Below are 23,992 nucleotides of genomic sequence, written 5' to 3' on the forward strand. Positions count from 1 at the left end.
TTAGTATAAGTGCTTATAATTGCTTAACATATATTAAGCTCTCAGTACTACTTACCATAACTGATACTGTTATTGATACTTTGTATTGAAAAACACTGGGTAGACTTCTATCTAGGTATCTGTCCTTGTTATTTGCACTGAATGTCAAACCATCCAACAGCTTAGTGGCCTCAAACAATAATTTATGTGGATTGACGGGGCTCAGCAGAGTGGCTCTCACTTGGGGGTCTCTCATGGGGCTGCTGTCCAGTGGTGGCTGGAGATGGACATAGCTTCTTCCTTGATGTGTCTGGCAATGTGGTGCTCCTTGGCTTCTCCCTTTCCACCCTTAGCTTCTCGTCTTCCAGGGCCTTTCTTCCTGGGGTGGGCCTCTCACAGTATGGTGGTCCCAGGGTGGTTCCACTTCTACATGGCAGCTGGCTTCCAACTGACAGGAAGTAGAAGTTGCCAAGACAGTTAAGAGCTACTCCTGGGCTTGGCACAATGTCGCTTCCATCATTATCTCGGTCGTGGTGGTCACAGAGCTTGCCCAAATTTAAGGAGGTGGAGAACAGCCTCTACCTGCTAATGAGAGAAGGGGCAAAGGCACATTTACAAAACATCATGTGGAACAGGAACTTGCGTAACGGCCATCTTGGCAAAATACAGTCTGCCGTAATATAGACGGTCTTCCAAATAGAAGGCACGAAAGATCCTATCTAGACTTAGGATTAAGTGATTCCTTCCCCTCCCCCCATGTTGGTTTGTTTGTTTATTTTACATATGCTGTCCACCCAATGTGGGGCTTGAACTCACGAACCTGATATCAGGAGTCGTGTGCTCTTCTGACTGAGCCAGCCTGGTGTGCCAGGATTAAGTGATTCTAATCGTTGAATTTATTTTTATTTATTGTGTTTGTTGAGTATCTACTCAATAAATACATTTAGTGTTTCTTGAGTATCAACGGTGAATCTACACTCAACTAGTCCTGTGAGGAATGTAAAATTTGGCATTGTATTTACGTCCACAGGACTTAGGATTCTTCTGGACATATGACTAATACGTATAAAACAGCATAAGAATGATGGCACACTAAATTGATGTCGCGTATCAGAGCAGGATTTACTCTTAAGTACCTTCTTTGGTTTCTGTGCCAGAATTTGGCGTGGGGACCTCCTTAGAGATGTTCTCACGGAAATCTCTATTGAAGGCCCATAATTTAACATTCACTCATTTTCATTCCTATTTTTTCCTCTTGTCTCCTGTATTAGGAAATATGACTCCCTGATTCAGGATCAGGCCCGAGAGCTGTCGAACCTACGCCAAAAGATGCGAGAAGGCAGAGGTATCTGTTATCTTCTCACCCAGGATGCCAAAGATACAGTAAAATCTTTTGAGGACCTTCTTGGGAGCAATGACATTGACTACTACCTGGGGCAGAGCTTCCGGGAGCAGCTCACCCAGGGAAGCCAGCTGACAGAGAGGCTTACCAGCAAACTCAGCACCAGTAAGTTGACCATACAGCTTTGGCACACACTCAGTCACTCCCACAGCTCCAGGCCCAGGTGGCCACCACACCTCCACCACAGCCTTTTCACCCAGGTCCTGCTTCCACTTCATTTCCTGGGGCCATCGCAGGATCGGGACTGGCTGGTGGGGAGCACTGAGGAGGAACACAGGGTTGGGGAGGTCATGATTGCAATGGCAGAAACTGGAGCACTCGTGGCAAGTGGCCTTTAGGAAAGCAGGCTGTGTCCATCCAGTGCTAAGGGGGAGAAAGGGAGAAGAGATTGGAGGACCTCATCATAGTGAAAAGAGTCTGACCTGAAAATTGCAAGACTCAAGCTGTGCCCTGGATGCCGCCATTAACTTGCTTTGGGCAATGACTTAGCCTTTCAGTGTCTGTCTCTTTGTTTATTTCATGGTGTCGTACATGAATATAACCCCAATATAGTGAAAGCACCCTGCCCTTTGGATGTGATTTGGACACTGAATGTCATAGTGCAAGGGCTAGGAATGTTGGTTATCATTGGAGCTCTTTACTTAGAAAACATTTCCTGGGAGTAACCCAGGGAGTACAGCAGGATCCGAGTTGGGGGCCAGACATCCCACATGCTGGTGGCAGGTGCAGAGGTGGGACAGGGCGGTTTGTCATCTCCTCGGAGCAAGAGTGGGTTCCACATGAATGCTGTGATGGGACACACAGCATACATCTGCGAGTCAGTCTGTGGCAGGCTTGGAAGCTGGAATGGTCCAGAGAGAAGCTGGGCAAGTGCCTTTTAAACTTCTTTGCATTGATTTAGGGCAGAGGAAGTCATGATGCTGTTCACCAGGTCAGGGGAGGTCTGCCTGGTGAGCTCAAGAGAGCCTAAAGGTCTCCCCTCCGAGGATACAGTCTGCAGCCTTCCCAAGTAATTCTCCTACATGTCCTGGACATACACAGAGGAGTCACCATTCTGTACTTGTGCATTTATAATGTGGGAAGTGGGACCTGTTTAATTTCTTACCATTTCTTTCTGAATTTGGCTTACAGAGGATCATAAAAGTGAGAAAGATCAGGGTGGACTTGAACCGCTGGCCCTCAGGTAATTTGAAATAGGATCAGGAACAAGGCCCAAGGGGTCCAGGGTGACTGCAACTTTGCAGATCAGGGAGGGGAAATGCTGATTATAATGAATTCATTTATTCATGGAACACCTTAGCCTAATTCTTTACGCTCTTTTGCCATAATTCTGTTGATTTCTATTTGCATATTTATTCTCCAGGCTTGGTAAACTAGAGTTGGTCTGACCCAACAGTAAACTAACCAGGGTCCAGGGGCCCTTGGCACCCCCAGAGTTCTCCTCTGCTTTCCTCCTTTGTGCTACTAAGTTGGCTTACCCTGAGTTGAGTTGGCAGCTAGTTTAATAATCGTTCAATTTCCTTGGGGGAAAAAAAGAATCAAAGAACCACAGTACAGTTCCTAGGGGGGAAAGGCCTGGACGTTGCAGATGCCTGGGAGGCTGCAGTATCTCAGGAACCAGTTTTCCATGAATCACTGCATAGACTCTTATCATGTGTAGTAAAATACAGGCTCAAAATCTGTTGTAGCCACCAGTTCAAGCCCCTCTGTGTCAGAAGTGTGCTTTAGACCACTTTTTAGACCATTCTCAGAATACCTGTCATGAAGAGCAAAGTGTTTTGGTTCTGTTTTCATTTCTGATCCATCACAGACACATATGTGGGCTGTACCCTCAATCAGCCAGATGATTCCACACATCCTGCTCTTGGTTGTCAGTGGCAATGCCAAGATGCTGTATGTTTCTCACTGCTCACCTTCAGTTACTGTACTTACCTTCTTGGAGACTGATAACCAGCAGCTCTGCTGGGGCCACACTTGGAGCAGCTGTGCTTTAGAGGGCTGGCTGGGGCTCCGCTAGTCCCCAGCATCTCACGGGGCCAGTGCCCTGGGTGGCTATTGCACCTCCTCCTCCCTCTGCACCCCACCTACCCTCCGCCCCTAATCAGTGATAGGTTATTTTGATCGTTCTATGCCAGAAAGGTTCCCTTGACTCCTGCAGCTTTTCCCGTGTGCCTTAGTCAGGACTAGTTGGTCCAGTGACCTTGGCTTCACCTGTTGTCCCCCTTCACCTTAATAGGCTCAGCAGGGAGCTGCAGGAGAAGGAGAAAGTGATTGAGGTCCTGCAGGCCAAGGTGGATGCCCGGTCCCTCACGCCCTTCAGTAGCCATGCCTTATCGGACTCCCAGCGCTCTCCCAGCAGCTCCTCCTTCCTGTCTGATGAGCTGGAAGCCTGCTCTGACATGGATGTAGCCAGCGAGTACACGCACTATGAAGAGAAGAAGGCTCTGCCTGGCCACTCAGGTAGCCTCTGCTTTCTGGGTGGTACCACTTTTCTCCAGGCGGAGAGGAGACTTCTGTAGCCAGGCCTTATAGCTCCACCTCGGTGTGTATCAGGCTGAATGTGGCTCTGGGACCAAGCACCAAGCACACGCCCCAGTGGCTCAGGATCTTTGCTGTGCTCCTGACTCCACAGGGTGTCACTGGGTCTCCACTGGATGTGCATGCTGGTAGACCCAAGGGGAACTGCAATAGGAAGAAGGAGAAGATCCTGGAAGGCTTTTCTTCCCCATTGCTTCATGAGCATAGACTGCTGACTTCCTTCTTAAAATGGGACATCTTCTCCCTCCTGCAGTGGCCTTGCTCACTCCATTTCCTGAGCCAGTATCCCCTGAGTATCTGTCAGTGGCCACAGATGCTGTCGGTTCCACCTGGTATTCTTGGAAACGCCATTTCCATGGGTTTCCATGTCTGGGCCCCACTCTCACCTCTAAGGTGGTTTGCTTCCCTCAAGAAGCTATCTGCAAACAAGGAAATGAACCCTGCTCACAGTGCTTGTGCTTGGTGCTTTCCCAGAAAGCAAGGCTCTGCCCTGGTACCGCTGGTTAAATATAAGGCCAGATTCCAGTTCTTTGTCGACCACCAAACATTTTCTTTCATTCATGGGTTTTGTAGATTCCATCCATCATTTGAGTCATTCCGCTGTACTGTCTTCTAAGTCATCAGCAACCAGTGCACCTCAGGGGGTTAAGGCCGAACCCAGCAGCAAACCCATCAGCTTGCCAGCTCCCCAGAACACCCCCCCCCCCAGGAGGCCAGCCAGGCCCATCCAGGTATGCGACAGCCAACACGGCCAGAGCTTTGTCTCCTCTTCCTCAGCAGCCTGTTTGACTCTTCTTCAAGGACGAATGTTTCCACTGTCAGGGGCTTCTCTGCAGCAAATCCTAGACGAAATCAAGAGGCCATCATAGTTCACCAACTGTGTCTGCGTTTTCTTTGTTTTAAATATTGTAGACAAATCAGAGATCCACATAGACTTGGATCTGCATCCCAATTTTGACCAGTAGTTGGCAAATCATTTTAAAGTAAACATTTTCATTCTTTCATTTCACTCTGGGGAGCAAAATGTTTCTCCCAGGATTTCAGTAGCCAAAGAACAAAAAGAAAGTCCCTTCTGCTGCTCGCCTCTAAGAATTACCCATTTTATCTGCACGGTGGGTCTCTGCAGCAGCTCGGGATGTCCATGTCCTCAGACTAGCTTCTGTTCACATCACACGATCACTCACGGATTTATGAACTGGCTGGCAGCCCTTGGTATGTACCTAGTGCATGTCCTGCAGCCAGTTGGAGGGATACATTTCATTTACCTGCCCCAACCGAATTGCCAGGGGGTCTGCTGTTAATTAGGGCCCCACACCAGTGATGGCAGGGCAAAGGCAAACCTTGTCCTCGCCTCCTACCTCCTGCCATCACCAGCTGGATGCCTTCAGTGTGGCTTGTGGTAAGGTGCCCGAAGAAACACGGTGCTTTCCTTCTGCTGCCCCTGTCTCTCCTGAGAACAAGTCAGCCAAAATCTTAAGAAGGGGTTGTGTCTGGCTCTTTCTGAGCCGGGGCTCAATGTTTCTGGGCCAGAGTAGACAGCAGCTGGCCCAGGAAGTCATGGGGAAAAGCTATTTGCCTAGCCCTGTAGACATCTGTGTAAATGCTTTGGGGTCAAACAGGGCAGAAGGCCAGGGATTTTAAAATCAGAACGCCTCCCTGAAGGATGCCTGGCCTGTGTTACTTGGCAATGTGGGTGTCCTTGCCATGCTGCTCTGATAACGTGTCAGCATTCTGGGGCGAGGGATGTGATTAGAATGTATTCATTCTCTTCCTTGGAAGGCATTCTCCGCAGGTCAGCCTTGGTTTCTGCTCCCTCCGAGGGCTACCTGCCATATAACTGTTTTTAGGAAAGAGGAGACGGATTCAAACATCAGAACATCGCAGGGTCCCTAGAGACCTGTCTGTAGATGGGCTGCATCATGCTCATCTGTGAAGATTTATTTTAAATGCAAATTTCTAAGCCCCCCTCCCAAAGTTTATGACTTAGTAGATCAGGGCCTGAAGAATCTGCACGTATTAAGAATTTTTCCTGAGGGATGTGAATGCCCAGCAGGCATGCAAGCTATTGTGTCTGAGTCACTGCAGCAAGACCTTTATTTTTCATTTGGTGAATGAACCCATTGATTTGAGATTCTGAGGTTTGTTTCCATGTTGCTCTTGAATTACATGCATGAGGAATGCACATTTCCCCACAGTGGTAGCCCGCTCCTGCCCTCCTCAGGGTGAGCCTTCATGCTCTCAGAGGAGTTCTAGTTGTCGGGAGTCTTGTCACAGGAGCAAGGACCGACTCATGCCCGGGGCACTTGAGAACACTGAGGCACAGCCGTCCTGACCCATCCGTACCTGGGATGGCTGGGAGTGGCTCCCATAGCTGCCTGGGTTACAGTTCTGCCACCTTGCCTTCTAGAGCCAGTGGTTTCCAAGATGAGCATAGAATATGTATGCCGGATATCCCTGGCAAGGGAGAAGGAGGAGCGGTCAACTAAGCCAGCCTCTTGGATAGCAATGCTTGCCTTTTGCCTTGTCCGCCAGCACCACGCGGAATGATAGCCACCCCGCAGGGAGACATCTGCACAAGAAATAGTTTCATCTTCTCCATCTTTTCCCCGTTCCTTTCTCTCACTTTCTTTCTAATGACTTGTCTCCTTTCTTCCCAAGTCTAGGCCTTCATTGTCCCTCCATACCCACGCTGGTTAGACTTCCCCAGGCACCACTGCCCTCAGCTCCCCCCAGCTTCCTGCCTTTCAGCTCCACTGGCCCTCCCCTCCTTGGCTGCGGTGAGACACCCGTGGTCTCCTTGGCAGAGGCTCAGCAGGGGCTGCAGATGCTGCAGAAACAGTTGGGAGAAAGTGAGCACTTCCTGCTGCATCTGTGTGCTTGGGCATGGCAGCCCCACCCTGCGTGGCTCTGCATGGCTTTGGCTTGGTGGCAGAGTTCTTAAAAAGAACATAGGGTGTACACGTTGCCAGCAGATGGTTGACAGATGGCCCAGCTTGCTTTTTTTGGGAAATATATTTACTGTTGTCTTGCTGGTGTGTGTGTCTCATCGCTTCACCAGGCCCTAGAGCTGCTCCTCTCCTGCTGCTGACAGTGTGGGGTACCAACGAGTATGCTGAAGGCCTGACACGCCGGTGATGTGTTTGTAGGCAGGGCATGGGCCACAGCTTTTGTGTTGCCTATGTGAGACGAAGAGGCCATGAGAAAGACGGCCACTTTCCGGGGAATCCTTTCCAGGCCTGTTATATTCTCCTCCTGTGAAAAATGCTCTTAATCAAGGTGAGATCCTGACATCATCAGGTGGAGAGCCAAAAGGGTAGTAGTAGTAGTAGATTCAGAAGAGGTGACTAAGCCCCTCTTCCTATGGCACAAGGTTCATTTCCACCCCTGGACAGGTGACATGTGGGCGGCTAGAACCAGAAGCACAGACTGTGATACCTGATTGTAAATTCTGTCCTCTGACTCCCAGAGATCATTGATCTTATCAGTTACAGACTATGTGCAGTCAGTCAGCTTTTTGGAAAGGCTTTGATATATGTATGGGCTGGATGCCTCATCATAAAGATTTTGTGTGTGATCAATTATAGCTTAGAAAAAAAATAAGGAAAACCCTCACATGAGGAATTTGCTCTCTAGTAATGCAAAAACGAAAACAAAAACAAAAACAGCACCTAGAAATGCTGTGTGGTTTTAAGGTAACCTTAAAACCACATTCTGTGACTTAAAAAAAAAATAACTCAGGTGAGCCAGAGATTGATGGTAAGGGTCACCAGGTGCTGTGTCGAGTAACCTAAGACCACAGCTGAGAGTCATACACCTGAAGCCCCAGTTGTCATTTACCCCACCTTATTTCTTTTGTCAACGCTGAAAATGAATACACTGTCTAGTCTACTCTGTTCCACTTTGATTCCCAGAACCAATTAGGTAAAACCCTTTTTAGGAGAGTTTGCACATGTTCCTTTTTTTCAGGCAGGGAAGTCTAGAAGACTGCCTCCTGCTTATTGCAGCTTCACGCAGGGGTAGCAGTCTAGGCTTACCCAGCAACACGAACCTGTTCTTCCCTGAGCCTCACACCACTTGCGTGATAGGTAGAGTCAGAGTAGGGGACTAAGGCTTAGGGGAGTAGAGCTACTTGTTGAAGGTTACTAGTAAGTGGGAGAGACGGGCTTGAATCCAGGTCTTCTGCTCCCAGTCCTGTTTTTCCATGATACCTTTTCTGCCTAGGATGGTTTTGTTACCATCCTGCTCAGAGCTAAGCTCGACAGATTCTGGAAGCCCCTTGTAACAACCTTTTCTGTTTCTCTTTAGAGATCAGTAGAAGGTTCTGATGTCTCTGATCTAGAACTTGTTATTTTAGCAGTTCTGGAACCAACAGTTGATGGATAACAAATTTGTCCCATATCAAAAGGGCAAGAATGTTCTCTAGCTTACTTTTCTTTTCCTTTACCTTTCCATACTTGTCAGTTTGTCTTTGTCCCAAAGGAAAAATAGGACACATCTGTACATGATAAAGGGTCTGTTGATATGTGTTGAAGTCATACCTAGTCGGAGCCATTGACCAGAGTTTGGATGGTCCCAGCTTTGGTGAGCAAGATTATAGCCCTGTCTTGTCTGTCTGACCTGAAGCACAGCTCTCTCTGAGGGTCTACAGCTTACCAGTGTTCCTTGTTTGCTTTGAACAAAGCTTCCATGTGGACAGTGGTGCATGGCGGCTTCTCGGGTCACCGTGGGGCAAAAATCTCCTTGTGCTAGAATCTGTCCAGTGTCTTTGCATGGTTTAGGGCATGTGCTCTATGTTGTGTGACCAGGGCAAACTGGAACATGAGAATACTGATTGCTGTTACTGATAGACTTGGAACCTTCTACGACCTTGGTTAAAAAGTAAGCTGTCAACACAACCCTTTGCGTTGTGTTGGGCTGGGGAGGAAGGGGGTGTGGAAGAGGTAGGAAATCACATCTTTACTGAATCCCAACTAAAATTTAGATGCTGAGGGGCGTGTGGATAGCTCAGTTGGCTAAGCATCTGGCTCTTGTTCTCAGCTCAGGTCTTGATTTCAGGGTCATGGGTCCAAGCCCCACGTTGGGTTCCACACTGGGCATGGAGTTTACTTAAAAAAAAAAAAAATTCAGGTGCTGACATTTCTCATCGCTCTCTTTAATTCCCAGTGATCCTAATGAACATCTAGTATTTTGCAAATTGTGGAGGGAGAGACCCAGGACAGTACTGCTCAAACTTTGCTGCGTATTAGAATCACCTGGGAGAACTTTAAACCATCCAGTGCCTAAGCTGTACCCCCAGTTAAGTCAAAATCTCTGGGAGGTCTGGGCTTCAGTGTATATTTGTTTACATTTTCCAAGGTGACTCTAATATGTAGCCAAATTTGAGAGCCAGTTACAACTGGAGATAAAAATTGACAAGTGCCAGTTGCATTATCCCCTCAGAGGAGTTTGGCTTGGTTGGAAGGAATGATGACCTCTTCCTCTTTGCTTCGGGTGAGCTATCTGTTTACTCTGCTGTCCATGCTGATAATCCCTAAAAGAAAGCAGTCTTCTGAATGTAAATATCCTAAACTGCAGCCCTGCCCATCTCTCTCTGTCTCTCCCAGAGACTTCTTTTTACATAGAAGCAGAGATGATTTGGCTTAGGGGAAGGCCGATGATTTCCCAAGATCTATGAAAGCATAAGCCTATGTTAAATGAAAGGTCCTACATCCCTCCATGGATGCTAGCACTGAGCACATCTGTAAATAGGAATGTGCTATATCCCCTGTCTTTGGGACTGAGTTCTCCTGGAATTTTCCTGGGCTCTATCAGGAGGAATTATAATAGAAGCCAGGAGTGGGGCCACTGGACTTTTCCTTTTCCTGGTGACTTTCAGATACTTTATCCATCCTCTGCCTCTTGGTGTCTCATACCAGCAAATACATGGGGTGAAAGTTATGGCCTCTAGGGTATGGTCTTCATCTAACTGGTATTCTGCAACATACTGGGATCTCCGACATCGCACATGTCCCCTTTAGTGTCCATTCTTAACAATCCCACACTTCGTTGCTGGTCCTTCCCTTCCAATCCTCTCTTCCTCACTCCGGTTTCTTTCTGCCCAGGTGTCAGCACCGTCCATCCTCCTTCCCCAGCTGCATTGCCAAGCAACCATTTAGAAGCCACCTCTTCCCACTATCTCAATCCCGCCCAGCCCCACTCTCCTCTGAGGGGCAGCACAGCACCGGGCAGAATCCTGGAGCCTGGCTACTTGGGCAGCGGCAGCCAGTGGGATGTGATGAGGCCTCAGAAAGGGAGTGTATCAGGCAACCTGTCCTCAGGATCCTCTGTGTGTCAGCTTGACTCCAAACCCACAGGTAAAACATGAAGCTGAACGGGTCAGCCTATGAAACGAAATCTCATTGAGAGTCTACCCCTCTCCTACCTGGGCAGGGGCATTTTTCATCTCTCTAGTCCCCGGCTCACGGAGTGGGGAAAAAGTGAAAGGGCCCTATCCATGCTGGACCTTTCTAAGTGGCCCCCTTCGGCCACCCTGCGCAGGGCCTCAGTGCTATTCAGGGGACTGGGAAAGTCTGGGACACATCTTGTGCTCTCACACTCATGTCATTAGCCACATGGGAGAAGTTCATGTCCATGGACTTTTATCTCCTTTCTGAGGCTGGAGGAAGGGCTTGATGCCTCATTAAAGAATGTTCAGTCAAGAGTCAGTAAGAGGAACGGTATCAGGGCAGAGTGAGGTCTTCCCTAATGCACTCAGGAGAGAAAGTCACACTTAGGTCACCACACCTTTCCAGATACTTCAGTTATTTTTCTAAACCATGTGGAACTCCCTCGCACCAGTTACACTGGTCACTGCACACTTATATTTAAAACTCCCTCACACTTTCGGGTGCCTGGGTGGCTCAGTCAGTTAAGCATCTGCCTTCAGCTCAGGTCATGATCCCAGAGTCCTGGGATTGAGTCCCACATTGGGCTCCCTGCTCAGCGGGGAGCCTGCTTCTCCCTCTCTCTCTGCCTCTCTGCTCTGCTCATGCTCTCTCTCTCTCTCTCAAATAAATAAGTAATCTTTAAAACTCCCTCATGCTTACTGTGTGTAGGAGGAGGCTTTGCACCAGGCAGTCCTGGGGCAGAAAGCCAGTTTAGTCTTGGAGCAGAGTCCCCATGTTCCCGAGTGCCCATGTGAGAGAATGCAGTTAGTGGAAGGATGGGGATGTTTAGGGATCCTGCTGAGGAGCTGCTGGCTGAACCCCACCCCCACCTGGGCCCCACTAGTGACCAGGTTCCCCACCTCCCACCTCTTCCATGTCCTGGTGGGATGGTTGCAGGGGCTGACCTGCTGGAAGAACATCTTGGTGAAATCCGGAACCTGCGTCAGCGGCTGGAGGAGTCCATCTGCATTAATGACCGCCTGCGGGAGCAGCTCGAACACCGGCTCAGCTGCACGGCCCGTGGGAATGGTAGGAGAGGCCAGAGCTGCCCACTTCTGTCACGACTGGGGAACTTCCGAAGGGAGGGCCCTTAAGCTGAGCTTCACGCTTTTCAAAGCACCGTGCTAGGATTTTCTCTACCTGCCCCTTCCAAACAGTCTGCCAAGGCAGGTGGGGCCCATCCTCTTATCTTCACTTTGTAGATAGACTGGAGCTAAGAGAGAACTTTCCTCTTGGCAGAACTAACAAGGTATGTCCATAGTGTCTGACTTCTCATCCCATCCTTAATCTTCTCATATAAGTGCCTACTGACCTCCCTGTGCGTTGCCATGTGATTGGCAGGTGGTAGAGCCAGGTCAGTGGGCGCCCTCCCCCAGCCACTCACTGAGGTGGCCTTTCTCCCGCTACTCTCCTCTCTGCTGTCCCTTGGAGGCCATTCCTTCCACACACCCTCATCCTGCCCGCAGCACAGAAGCTGCTATTGCGGGGCCAGAGCCTCTGGAACAGCTGCAAGCTAGGGCACGTGGTGGGGCCTGCACAGAACCCACTGGTAGGAGGCACACAGAAACCAGGCATTTGGCCCACCAGGCTTGGGGTCCAGGCCTCGAGTACCCAAGCACTGCTGCTGGGTTGGGACAGTATTTCTGGAGGCACAGAATGGGTAGCTTCTTGAAAGTGTCTCTTTACCCAAATGTGTAACTTGTCTGCTTGCACTTTCTGGGACAGGATCCAGCTCTAATTTCTATGGTCCTGGCCTGGAAGCCACATCCCAGCTCTACAATGAGAACAGACTCCTTAAGGAAGAAAACCGGAGGCTTCAGGCTCAGCTGAGTCATGTTTCTAGAGGTGGGTGGTAAAAGCCACACACTGTGCTCATTCCCGGTCCCTTTCCCCCTGGGCACACCAATCATGACTTGAAGCCAAGAGAAGAAGGTGGAGACAACAGCTAACCAGATCCGCCAACCCAAAGTCCCATGGCTGTCCTCAGTCTAGAAGGGGCTGCTTCCTGAGAGGTCCTAACCATGGGCCCTCACACTCCAAGTCTCTAGGGACAGAAATAGCTCTGGGAAATCCACAACCTCTGTGCAACCCATAGATACTCAGATATTCAGTCATTAGTTATGAAACTGGATACTAGTTGGGTGTCTGTTCTACCTGTCCAGACTTCACTGCAGCCTCATGTGTCTCTCCCGGTACTGAGCTGCCATCCCCATCTCCTCACTACCTCCCCTTACTCACCCACTCGGGCTCCTCTCTGCTCAGTAATCCTCAGGACTTTGTGTTTGGAGGCACCAGCCAAATGTCCTCCAGAGCTTTCCCAGCACTATTCGATGGGCATCCAAGGGGAGAGGGCATCATTTCCTCTGTGACCTGGGGGGCAGCTGACCTTAGTGTCAATTGACTTGATCAAATCAATATATGATCAATAACAAATTACATTTATCTGCAAATATTTATTGAATAGCCATAAAAGACTAATAGTTTCCTAAAGGATTAAACCCAGAATGAAAGAATGCTTGTGAAACAGGAAGAGACATCAAGTGGTATTTCTAAATTTGCCTCTTCAGAGCAGGAAGATGTGAGGGGAAAGGTCACTGATGGGGAAGTAACGAGTCGTCACAGATAAGAAAGAAGGCACAACTGCTAAACCACCATTGCATGCCGGGACAGGCTAGCACAGACCTCACAGGGGAGAAGACACTAAGATGTGAGCAAGCACAGTCGACCAGGCCCAGGGACTTCCCGCCGGACCACTGACAGCACCTACAGCCTGATTCTCAGCGTGCCTGTCCTTAGTCTCTGAGAAATCATGTAGATCATTGAGATGCCACAAGCCCAGAAAAGAACAGATGTCCCCATTTTCAAATTGACGAATATAATACATTCTAAAAACCGTAGACAAGAAATCTTGATGTTGCTTTTTGGCAAAATTCAAGAACGGATTATCACACAGAGGGTGTGTGAACTTAAAAACAGTGAGCATTAGAAACCACAGCGTTTTTGGCGCTTGGGTGGCTCAGTTGGTTAAGCATCTGCCTTTGGCTCAGGTCATGATCCCGAGGTCCTGGGATTGAGCCCCGTGTCAGGCTCCCTGCTCAGTGGGGAGGGGAGTCTGCTTCTCTCTGTCCCTCTGCCTCCTCCTTGCTGCTCCTGCTCTGTGTCTGTCTCTCTCAAATAAATAAATAAAATCTTAGAAAGAAAGAAACTGCAGCATTTTCTCCAAAAGCAGGGTAGACCTTGTAGACCTTATGAAATCAGAAGATCAAGAGCATTGCCCAGATGGAGGCTCCCCATTCCCCAGGGAGTGTGGATGTAGTGACCTGACACCCTCTGCCTCCCTAAGCAGCTGCAGCATTAGCTGCCCTCCTGTTGCCTTAGTTCTCTGTGTCAGGATGGGCGAGCCTGGGCTTCTCTTCCTGATGACTGTTGGCCCCACGGTAGAAATCCTCCTGTGTTCTGCTCACCAGAGCGCTCCCAGGAGACAGAATGCCTGAGGGAGGCTCTGCTGTCCTCTCGATCACGGCTTCAAGAGCTGGAGATGGAGCTGGACCACCAAAAGGGGGAAAGGCAGCAGCTTCTGGAAGACTTGAAGGAGAAGCAGCAGGAGATCTTGCATTTCCAGGAGGAACGCCTGTCCCTCCAGGAGAAAGATTCCAGGTAAGAGGGAGCCCAGTAAGAAGGAAAGTGGCCCTGTTTGCAGATTTAGAAGAAGGGATATTGGCAAGACAGGTATTGGCGCCTTTGGGGACTCTCAGTTTCCCCTCTGCTAGTCCTGATTTATGGATGACTTTGAGCAGAGGGAAGGACTTCTCTGGGAATGCCTTTTTCATGCCAGAGTTGGGAGAGTAACACCCTGTTTTAGAAGGCTTCAGCATATCAGGGGCACCTGGGTGGCTCCGTCAGTTTTGTGTCTAGCTCAGGTCATGATCTCAGGGTCCTGAGAACGAGCTTGGTGCTCAGCTTGGAGTCTGGTTGGGATTCTTTCCCTCTTCCTCTCCTTCCTCCTCTGCCCCTCCCACTGCTTGCAAGCATGTACTGTCTCTCTCAAATAAATGAATAAATAAATAAATCTTTTAAATCATAATAAATGTTAGTAATGTGAAAAAAAAAAAGATTCTCTCTCCTTCGCCCTCTGCCCCTCCCCCCAACACTTTCTCTCTTAAAAATAAATAAAAAATATAGATAGAGGTTTGAAAATTTTTCTACTGTTTTGTGATTTTTGTGGCCCAAAGTAATGGCAACATGCCCATATATCAAAATCTCTTATGTGTGAACACTTAAAATACTTAGAAATAGAAAAATCTAAACTGTTAAAAAAATTTCCAAATAAAGAGTTTCAGGGCTTTTGAATTCATTTGTTAAAAGAATAAAGAATTCCCATTAGAAGAAAATTTGCTAGCCAAATTTCAACAAAATTTTGGGATATTTGGTACATAAGATAGAAAAAATTGGAATCATAATTCAGTTAATAATCACTGATGAACTACTATTTAGAGCTTTGAATTTTTGTATTACACCTCTTTCTGCTATATTAGCCATAAAACCCAGATTCTAAGTAAATTGAGCTTAAAAACCAGACCATCAGATCACATTATCAGAAAGGGTTAAGCAATGATTACAATAAAATGTAGCTTTTTGCTTCCAAAAAAATGTGTATTATCTTGTGCTATTAATAGGCTTTTGTATTTAATGATAACAAATAACAATAAATAAAAAAATTTAACAAAGATTAAAAAAAGTTTTCAGCATATCAGATCCTGGAGAAAAAAATGTTCTCATCCTTCCAGTTAGTTTAAGGATATTAGTCTCACCGTGGTGTAGGAAGCATCCACACCCTCTGTCATGAGCATCCCCAGCATAAACCCTAGAACTGTCTGTCACCTTGAGAAGAGCAGCAAGGGGCAGTAAGAATACAGGGCTAGTGGGTCTGCTCTCAGCTAATGTAGCTAATGGCATGACTTCAAGCAAAGTTACTTCACCTCTCAGAGCCTCTGTTTCCATATCTGTAAAGTAAAAGTAATGGTCTTCATGACCCCTGCGTTGGCATCTAGGGCTAATACATTGTGATGCAAAGGCTGGCTGACAGCTGATTGTCCTGGAGTGGCCCAGGGGCCCTGGCCTCTCAGCAGGCCCTTGTCTCTCCCCTGCAGGCTGCAGCATAAGCTGGCCCTCCTGCAGCAACAATGTGAAGAGAAACAGCAGCTCTTCCAGTCTCTCCAGTCAGAGCTACAGATCTACGAGGCGCTTTATGGCAATTCCAAGAAGGGGCTGAAAGGTATGTGTTCTCCCTATTCCCCTCCCCCATGAGCTCCCTGCCCTTGCTTAGGATATTGGTGAGGTCTTTACCCTGGGAGTTGCAGAGCTCTGGAAAGCTACAGAGTTCTGCCTCAGAAACTCCCAGCCAGGTCTAGGGCTCCCAATAAGAAGAGAGGGGTTCTCTCATGTGCAAAGCCCAAGGTAGGTGACATGAGCAAGATCCAGCCAAGACATCCTTAAAAGTAGGCCACAAGAGTCCAACTCTACCTACCTAGATGGCCAGAGAAAAGTTGATCGAAGTCCAAATTATACAGTGATTTTTATTTTTAATTCAGAGAACTGTTCTGACGGCACCATCATGTGAGAAGGTCTGGAATATTGTGAATAATCATATTGGCCACCCATGCAGCCAGTACAGCAGGCAACCAGCTCCCACCCTGACCCATTTTCTCCCCCAGGGAGAAAATTAAAAGATGCAAAACAATTTACAGAAATGCCTCTAATAGGATCTAAATTTCAAGACTGGGTTTAAATTTTAAACTGTTATATTGAGGACTTTTGCCACCTGCTAAAATACTGCTCTAATGTTGGAAAATCTGCTTCTATTTCCCCCTTGTTGTTCAAATGGGGGGGGGGATTCTAAACATCAAGTTAATAACTCCAGCCAGGCTGGAACTGAGGATTGAAGTCAATATGATGAAATTTAGAAAAGATAAAACAAAAAAACAACCCTGATCTTGGTTAAAAATATCAGTGGTAGAGGTAAGGGGATGGGGAGGCCTGAGCCATTCGTGGGCTTGAGGATGCGGAGTTAGTTAAAAACCCGCTGGGACAAAGAACTTGTAGGCAAAGGTTGCTACAAAAGGCAATTCAACTTGAGACCGCAGTAGGGTAAGAGTGGTGTCCATATGGAGAGACCATGTTGGAAATATTGTTAGATTGTGGGGCACCATCTTGTAAAAGAGACATTGGCAAACCAGGGACCATAGTGAAGGAGGTCCCTCCACGCCAAGGGACCAGAAATCTTCAACTGTCAAAGAAACTAACAATTTTAGGCCTGGAAAAGATCACAAGGAAATGAGAACTGGCTTTAAATATTTGAACAATTATCAGGTGAAAAAGAGCTGATGTGTTTGGTGTCCCTTTAGAAGGCTGAAGAAGGGTCAGAGGATGAAGGGCAGCGGAATTTGGACTTAACAATTATGCCTTCCTTACCACTAGAGCCTTCGAGTGATGGATTGCTAGTTTGTGAAGGAATAAGCTTCCCATCCAAGCCTCCTTTAAATAGAAAAGGATGACTTGTCAAGGATCCCATAGAAGCAGCTCTTGCTTTGGATGGGATGTTAGCTCTCTAAGCCTTTCAATTGTAATTTTTTTTTGATCATATGTTTAAAAATTCCTTAAGCAATATGGAATTTTCAGTATTCAGCCAAATTTGAATTTTCATAAAACCTGATTGGATTTCCTAATTTGCTGATGAGAAGGTGAACAAGAACTTGAAGAAGTATCAGGTGTACCATATGGATTTCCTCATTTGCTGATGATAAGGTGAACTAGAACTTGAAGAAGTATTAGGCTTACCGCAGACTGAGAGAATAGCTTACTTGGGCTCCTGGGAGCGTCGGGTTCAACCTGCCTGTGGGAGAGCTTTGTAACAGGGAGTGTGAGAAGTCAGGTCAGTTGACGAGACAGCCGCCAGCATATAGAGGACCTACGAAGTACGATGAAAGTTTGCAAGCCATGGAAAATGAGTACGTTTTTCCAAGCAAAATAGGTACTTGGTGGGAGCAGAACTGTCAGATGGTAGGACTATTGGGACACGCTGGAGTCAGGAGACATTCGAATCAGGGAAACCACTGAATGGGTGCAGTTATAGGGCATTTACGTGAGGAGACTCTGATCCAAGGTGCTGTTGGGAAGATAAAGAAGAATGGATAGATGGACAACATTTTTTAAAAATAAGCAAAACTTTGTGAGAATTTGGATATAGGGAAAGAAACAGGAAGGAGCTTCATGGAGCTTTGGGATTAGTGTCTAGAAACCACTTTATCCTGACTACATTTTCTTTCATGCCTTTCTCCTTTCTTATAGGTGTTTTAGGAGTCATTTCAAAACTACCACTAAAGCCCCATGGTGTCTTATCCTTAATTCTATAATCGCATGAGAACCATGAATTCTGTGATATCTCTTTCATATACTCAATTGGTCACAAAAGCTGTCTGAACTGACCAGAAGGGTATTCACAGCCGTCACTTACCCCACTCAGTGATAACGTTCACCCAGCTCATCACAGAAATAGGACTGTATTTGACTAAAGGCCTGTGGCCCAGGTGCATCCCGGTGCGTGTGCTACATGATAGATGGCATACGGATCCTGCTGCTTTCCTAAATGCCAGAACAAATTCTACTTTTTGAAATACATTTGGCTTCAAGATTTCAGAAAAAATATGTGGTCTTGTAGAGTATTTCTTAGCTCTCTTCATTCCCAGTATGAAGAAATGGACTGTGTGTGGCAAATGGAGGTAAAAAAACATGGTGAAGTGGAACAATTCAGTGAGTTGTGACCCTGGCCTCTAGTGGAGACTCCTGTTCCTACACGCTGCCAAAGGCCTGGTGCCCTCGTCTCCTCTCCGTGGGGACTCCTGAACATGGGGGCATCAACTGTCCTTCTCCCTCATCCCCTGCCCTTCTCTAGTCCAGTGCTGACCCCCTATCTCGGAAGACCTTGCTCTTGGGCCTGTAGGACTAGGGTTACCGTGGAAGTAGAATACTAATAGGCCTTGACCCCATCTTCTCATCAAAGGCTCTCTAGATGCAGGTGAGCCTCGGGGCAATTCCAGTGTGTGGTATCTCACTCAGTGTGCGCCAGGCCCCACACAGGGAAAGTGGCAGCTCTATCCCAGGTGTGTTGCCTGGGACCCTGAGAGGCCAGTGGAATGTCCCAGCGGAGTGTTCTGACCAATGCTTGGAAAAGCTTGGATCCGAGCCACCAGGCCCCACCTCTCTCTTCTTTCAGCTTCCACCTGGGATGCCTGTCACCAGGTCCCTTTGAGCAGTGACTTGAGCCACCTGGTGGCAGAGATTCGAGCTTTGCGAGGGCAGCTGGAGCGAAGCATCCAGGTGAACAACTGTCTGCGACTGCAGCTGGAGCAGCAGTTGGAGGGCGGGGGGAGCAAAGCCAGCCTCAGCCCCTCTTCCGCCAACCAGGAGGACCCCGGAAACAAGCAACCGGTCTTCCAAGGTAGGAAGGACAACGGGACCAGGAAGCCCGTAGCCAGTGGGGTGGTGGCCAGGATGTCTGTGGTGGAAGGGACTGTCTTCCCTCTTCCACGCTCCTTAGGGTCAGGGTGAAATCGGAGGCCTTTCAATCTACAGCCTTGGGTGAGAGGGCAAATTTTGGGTCACAGCTGGCTTGGGCTCCAGATTCGGAGTCTGGGCATATAGGTTGCTTGCCTTGGGCAAGGTGTTTGAAGTCTCAGGTACTTAAGCCTTACTTTCCTCATCTTCAGGGTGAGGATAATAATCATATAGATGTTGTATGGTCATTTGGAGCATTAAGTGAAATAATTTACAAGTGTCTGACACGATAAGGATGGCTCAACAGTTAATAGCTGTGTATGTTAATATCTATTCCTTGTATTTGTGGAGTGCTTTACAATTTACCATGAATTTTCAAACAATTTTTCAAACTGTTTTATCCGAGGTAAGGGAGGTTTTATTCTCGGTATTTCAATGTGGGAAAACTTCGGCCTTGAGACATTAACCAGGACACTAAAGTTTGCAGCAGCTAAGACACCGACCCAGGATTCAAACCAGATGTTTTGGTTTCCAGCCCCTGTCCCTCCTCCTCACTATGCTCTTGCTCTGTCTCGGTCTCGCTGGCCTTCCAGATTCCCATTCCCTGATTTGAGGGGAACTCAGCTGAGTGGAAACTGTTCCTGTCCTGGAGGCGGTGCTGGCTGTGGAAAGCAGGGGGGGAGGGAGGACAGCCTCGTTTATTCCCCTTGGCTGTCATCCCCTTCCCTACCCTCTTTGTCAGTCCTTCCAGATACTGCCTTGCCTGCTCTCTCCCTCTCTTCTCAAAGTCCTTCATCCAGCCCCCTTCGCCTAGCTTCAGTCTGAATGTTAATACTGCCCCCCCATCTTGACACACTCATTTCAACTTCCTCTTCTTTCTTTTCTTTTTTTAATTCACCATCTCCTCTCACCTCCAGAGCCCTATTTTCAATTGTGTTTCAATAGGAGGCATTTCTGCTCAGGATTATCTAAAGCGGAGTTTCAAACGCGTTCATGCCTGCTTTTCCTGGGCATGTTAATCTTAGTTTGTCCCCCTGGTCCTGCTAGATTGTCATTGATTAGACAGTGACCTCACTTGTCAAATGATGTGAGGCTCCCAAGATCCAGTGTTGTGGCCATTAGATAAGAAAGTGTCCCGTGGACTGTGGCCCATAGAAACTGCTTGACCACAATAGGTGGATGCCAGGCTCCACCCGGGCTGCCGTGATGCTTGTAGTGTTCACTTAGGACTCCCTGCTCTGCCATCCTACCCGGCTTTCCCTTTTCACTGCGTCCCCACGACCCCAGACAGGACTCAGCCCCGGTGACTCCGCCACTGCTCCTGTTCCTTGCCCACCAGAGAGGCCTGAGCTGGAGAGCTGGTTCTAAGCCACCTTTGCCTGAGCGGGATTGTTCCTGTCTTCTCTGGTATTTTCCAATACCAGGTCTTGGTATTGCTACCTGGTCTGCAGGGGGATGTCTCTAACCCTCCACGCCCTCTGTCTCTACTCTTCTCCTCCTACTACATTTTTTCCAGCACTAACTCATCAGAATGGTGATTGGAATGCTAGTTTAATTGTCCACAAGTCCATTCATCCTTTGATTCAGTATTTTTGACACATATACCCACATATGTGATGTGGAAATATTGGGGTTCAGAGCTGACGGCCAAGAAAGAATGTCTTGAGACATTTTCGGTGCGAAAAGGTGTTTTTATTATAGCACAGGGACAGGACCTATGGGCAGAAAGAACTACACTGGGGTGGTGAGGAGCCATTGATTACATGCTTTGGAGTTGGGGGAGGTACAGGCAAAGGGAAGTTTCCAAAAGGACTTTAATATGCTAAAGAAGACTCATGGGATACTGGAAGCCTGGCTGTTGTCAAGCTAGGACTGTTTTTCCCTCTAGTAGGTCATTAAGACAGTTGGGAGTTCCTGAAGTAATGTCTTACTCTGCCTGCCTCAAGTATTTGTCAATGGGTTGTAGGTTATAAGGAAATTTAACTTTATCTACATTTCCTTTTGCCTTTGTTCTCCACCTCATGGTATGCATATTTATATTTAGTTACAAGGCATTGTATTAGAAATTGCACACATAATTATATTCAAAATGCAGGTTAGAAAAATGCACCTAATAATTTTTCAAACCAAAAGTCGCTTCTCATGGAACACGCTTCCGTTAAAGGAACATGTGTTTGTTCCAAGCTAAGGGATGTGTTTGCTGTTGCTTACAATCACGGTCTGGGAGTGATGACTGTGTAAGAGACAAACCACACTGCCTTAGATCTCTGCTGGTGAAGACTAAGCTGTGCATGGGCTTGGTGAGCAGTGTTCCAGGGTTGCTGAAAATTGTTCTTGTCTTTATGCCCTAGACTCCATTGCTTCCCCTCCAGTCCGAGATGTTGGCCTGAATTCTCCAGCGCTCGTGTTCCCCAGCCTTTCTCCTGCTGCTCCTGGCTCAGAGACCGCCACTTTCAATAGGACAAATGGTAAATATGGCAACTGAACGATTCAGGGACTGATGATGAAAAATTACCAATGCAAGTAACCTTTGGTTACTAATGGACACATTATCTGATTGTAGACATTTTTCTCCCTGGGTCCCAAGGTCTTTAGCCCTACTCATTGCACCTTCTGTGGCCACCTTTCTTGCCATTATTCTTCCTCCTGTGGTTTTCCTATTGCTCTGTTGTGCTTCATTGCCCAGTGATCTCTCCCTCCTTGGAAGTGCTCTCTGTGTCCAGCTTAATTAATTTCTTTCTGTGTCTTCTTAACCGGAAATTAAAATTTTTTTATTAAAATAATATTTGTCCTGGATATTTCATTTGTCAGTAAGGATAAAATTTGCCTCCTGGCAATTTTGTCATTATGAGATGATGTAAGAAAGATTATAAAAACATAGAACCCAGCAATCTATGGACTTCACACCTTGCTTGTACTTTCCCAGAGTGCCTTTCCTGTTCCTGGCCTCTTTCACTATTTGATGTCTATTTTAGAATGAAGTGGACTGAGGGTATGCTTATCACTGTGGATTCTACGTTGTTCTGGTTTTGTTTTTCAGAGCTGGATTTGGTGGCTTCTCCAGTAATGAAGAACCCTCCCAAGCTGGAGGGCGAAGCTACTGATGGCTCCTTTGCCAATAAGCATGGCCGCCATGTCATTGGCCACATTGATGACTATAGTGCCCTAAGACAGCAGATACGGGAGGGCAAACTGCTGATCAAAAAGATAGCAGCTCTTGTGAGATCAGCCTGCACCTTCCCTGGCCTGGAAACTCAGGGCACAGAGGTAATCACGCTGTAGGTCTTAGGGGCTCCTTTTCCTTGTGCCCTTTCTCCTTCTGATTGTAGCTTCTTCTCCCACTGGCCATCTCCCACAGCTGAGGCTACATCTTCTGCTTACGCCCAGCCAGGCCCTTGTTCTCCATCTCCTGTTTTCTCTGTCCACTCTGCTCTAACTGTTATTTGCTCTCAGAAACACAGAAAAGCCTGAGGAGCATTGTCATCCTCATATGTAGAGCATTTGCTGAGTATTGGCTTATGTGTCGTGCTCTTCTGAGTACCCTTTGGTCACTTATTATCTGGTCCCGTCACCCCGGCACATGGTCATCAATGGGCAGAGTAAAGTCACTTAATCATGTGGCTGGAAATTCAAGATTTGCATCCAGATGAACCCCATGTTTTGGAAGGGCTGAGAAGCCTGGCAGCCATGGGATTTCTCTGTGCAGACTGAGCAGGGAAGACAAGTGGGCAGCATGCCTTCTCAGAGTATTTCCCCACTCAGAGAACAGCTACCAGCTACTGTGCTGAGCCACTGGAGATGCATGGACATGCAGGGACAGCCCTGTCCCCAAAAGCCCCCACTCCAGAGAGAAGCCCACACATCCAAGGAAATAAGGGCAACAGGGGGCTGGGCTTAGTACCAGAAGCCATCCTCTGAGTTGTGAGTGCACAGACACAGAAGGGGTCATTGTGCCAGGCCAGGAAAGTCCCAGAGTCCTTAGAGGAACCCCTAGGGGGACATGCAGGCTCTGAGTGATGGAGGAGAGCGTTCCAGGTAAAGGGAATGGCTTCTCAGTCCTTGGAGCTACAAATGGTTCAGCCCAGTTGAAGCAGAAAGTAGGATTTAGAGATTTGCATGGGAGTGCCAGTGCAAAAATCAGGGACCGTAGACTTGAGAGCATGGAGTAGGACTAGAAGCTTACGGAGAGTATGAGAGAAGCCAGAATCTAGTGATTCTTGCAAGTTGGAGGTCACTGCTGAGGTGGAGATCTTGGGCTTCCAGGTTAAAAAAGGGTTTCACAGGGTCAAGCAGGCCCATGCCTGTGCCTCACTCACCAAGGAAACCTGAGCCCTGTGCTGTGGGAGCGGGGGGTGGGGGTGGGAGAGAGTGATCTCTCAGCCTCGGTGGTGTCCAGGGCTATCTCCCCCTTCTCCCAGGTGCCGGGCAGCGAAGGCATTCATGAACTTGGGAGAAGTGCCCAGGCCCTGCTGCACACGCTGGAGGAGTCAGCCTCCCTCCTCACCATGTTCTGGCGAGCAGCCCTGCCAAGCTCCCTGAGCCCTGCCCTGTCTGGCAACACGGTGAGTGGCAGCCTCCTTCACCGCTTCTGCCCCAAATGCCATTCTGCCTCCTCCGTCCCACAAGTCCTAAAGGTCAGGAGCCAGAGAGTTGAGTTGGGACAGAGGGGCCTCAGGGGACTGTTCCCAGAGGAAGACCTGTCATCCATGCTGGCGGCTGGCAGTACAGCTCTGATGACATCCCTTCTCCCACCCCCAGCAATGAGGGAAGGACAGAATATGGAGAGGGAAGACACATGAGAACCCTGGCCACCAGGAATGTTCAGGTTCTTTCACTTTCTGAACTTAGCTGAGCTGAAAAATTTAGGGACCTGTGAAAGTGTTAACATGTCCTTTCCCCCTATGTCACCCCCACAGAATGTCACCATGAGATGACCAGCCTCCTTTAGCCACCCACTGCATCCCAACACACAGCTTCCCTCCACATCTTGGGGCCAGGCCTGGGAGAGTCAGCCTCCCCACCCATCAGGTGCTCTCAGATATGAGGCCTGGACTCTGGTTGGTGGGAGCCTGGACAGGAAGTTTTCTCAATCTGC

At 48.0% G+C, this 23,992-nt stretch overlaps 1 protein-coding gene across 1 annotated transcript in view; it reads left to right on the plus strand.

Moving 5' to 3' along the window:
• The window catches only part of LOC125281906 (myomegalin-like), a 134,200-nt gene that overhangs the window by 106,389 nt on the left and 3,819 nt on the right, over positions 1-23,992 (plus strand). The window contains 15 exon segments of the mRNA XM_057310775.1: positions 1,251-1,486; positions 2,513-2,564; positions 3,618-3,841; positions 4,493-4,617; positions 4,620-4,650; positions 6,583-6,768; positions 10,021-10,272; positions 11,242-11,373; positions 12,070-12,189; positions 13,812-14,001; positions 15,495-15,619; positions 18,617-18,841; positions 21,249-21,365; positions 21,938-22,164; positions 23,316-23,459. Coding sequence (XP_057166758.1) covers positions 1,251-1,486; positions 2,513-2,564; positions 3,618-3,841; positions 4,493-4,617; positions 4,620-4,650; positions 6,583-6,768; positions 10,021-10,272; positions 11,242-11,373; positions 12,070-12,189; positions 13,812-14,001; positions 15,495-15,619; positions 18,617-18,841; positions 21,249-21,365; positions 21,938-22,164; positions 23,316-23,459 — 2,386 coding nt within the window.

This window comes from Ursus arctos, unplaced genomic scaffold (genome assembly GCF_023065955.2).
Source record: "Ursus arctos isolate Adak ecotype North America unplaced genomic scaffold, UrsArc2.0 scaffold_12, whole genome shotgun sequence".
Lineage (NCBI taxonomy): Eukaryota > Metazoa > Chordata > Mammalia > Carnivora > Ursidae > Ursus > Ursus arctos.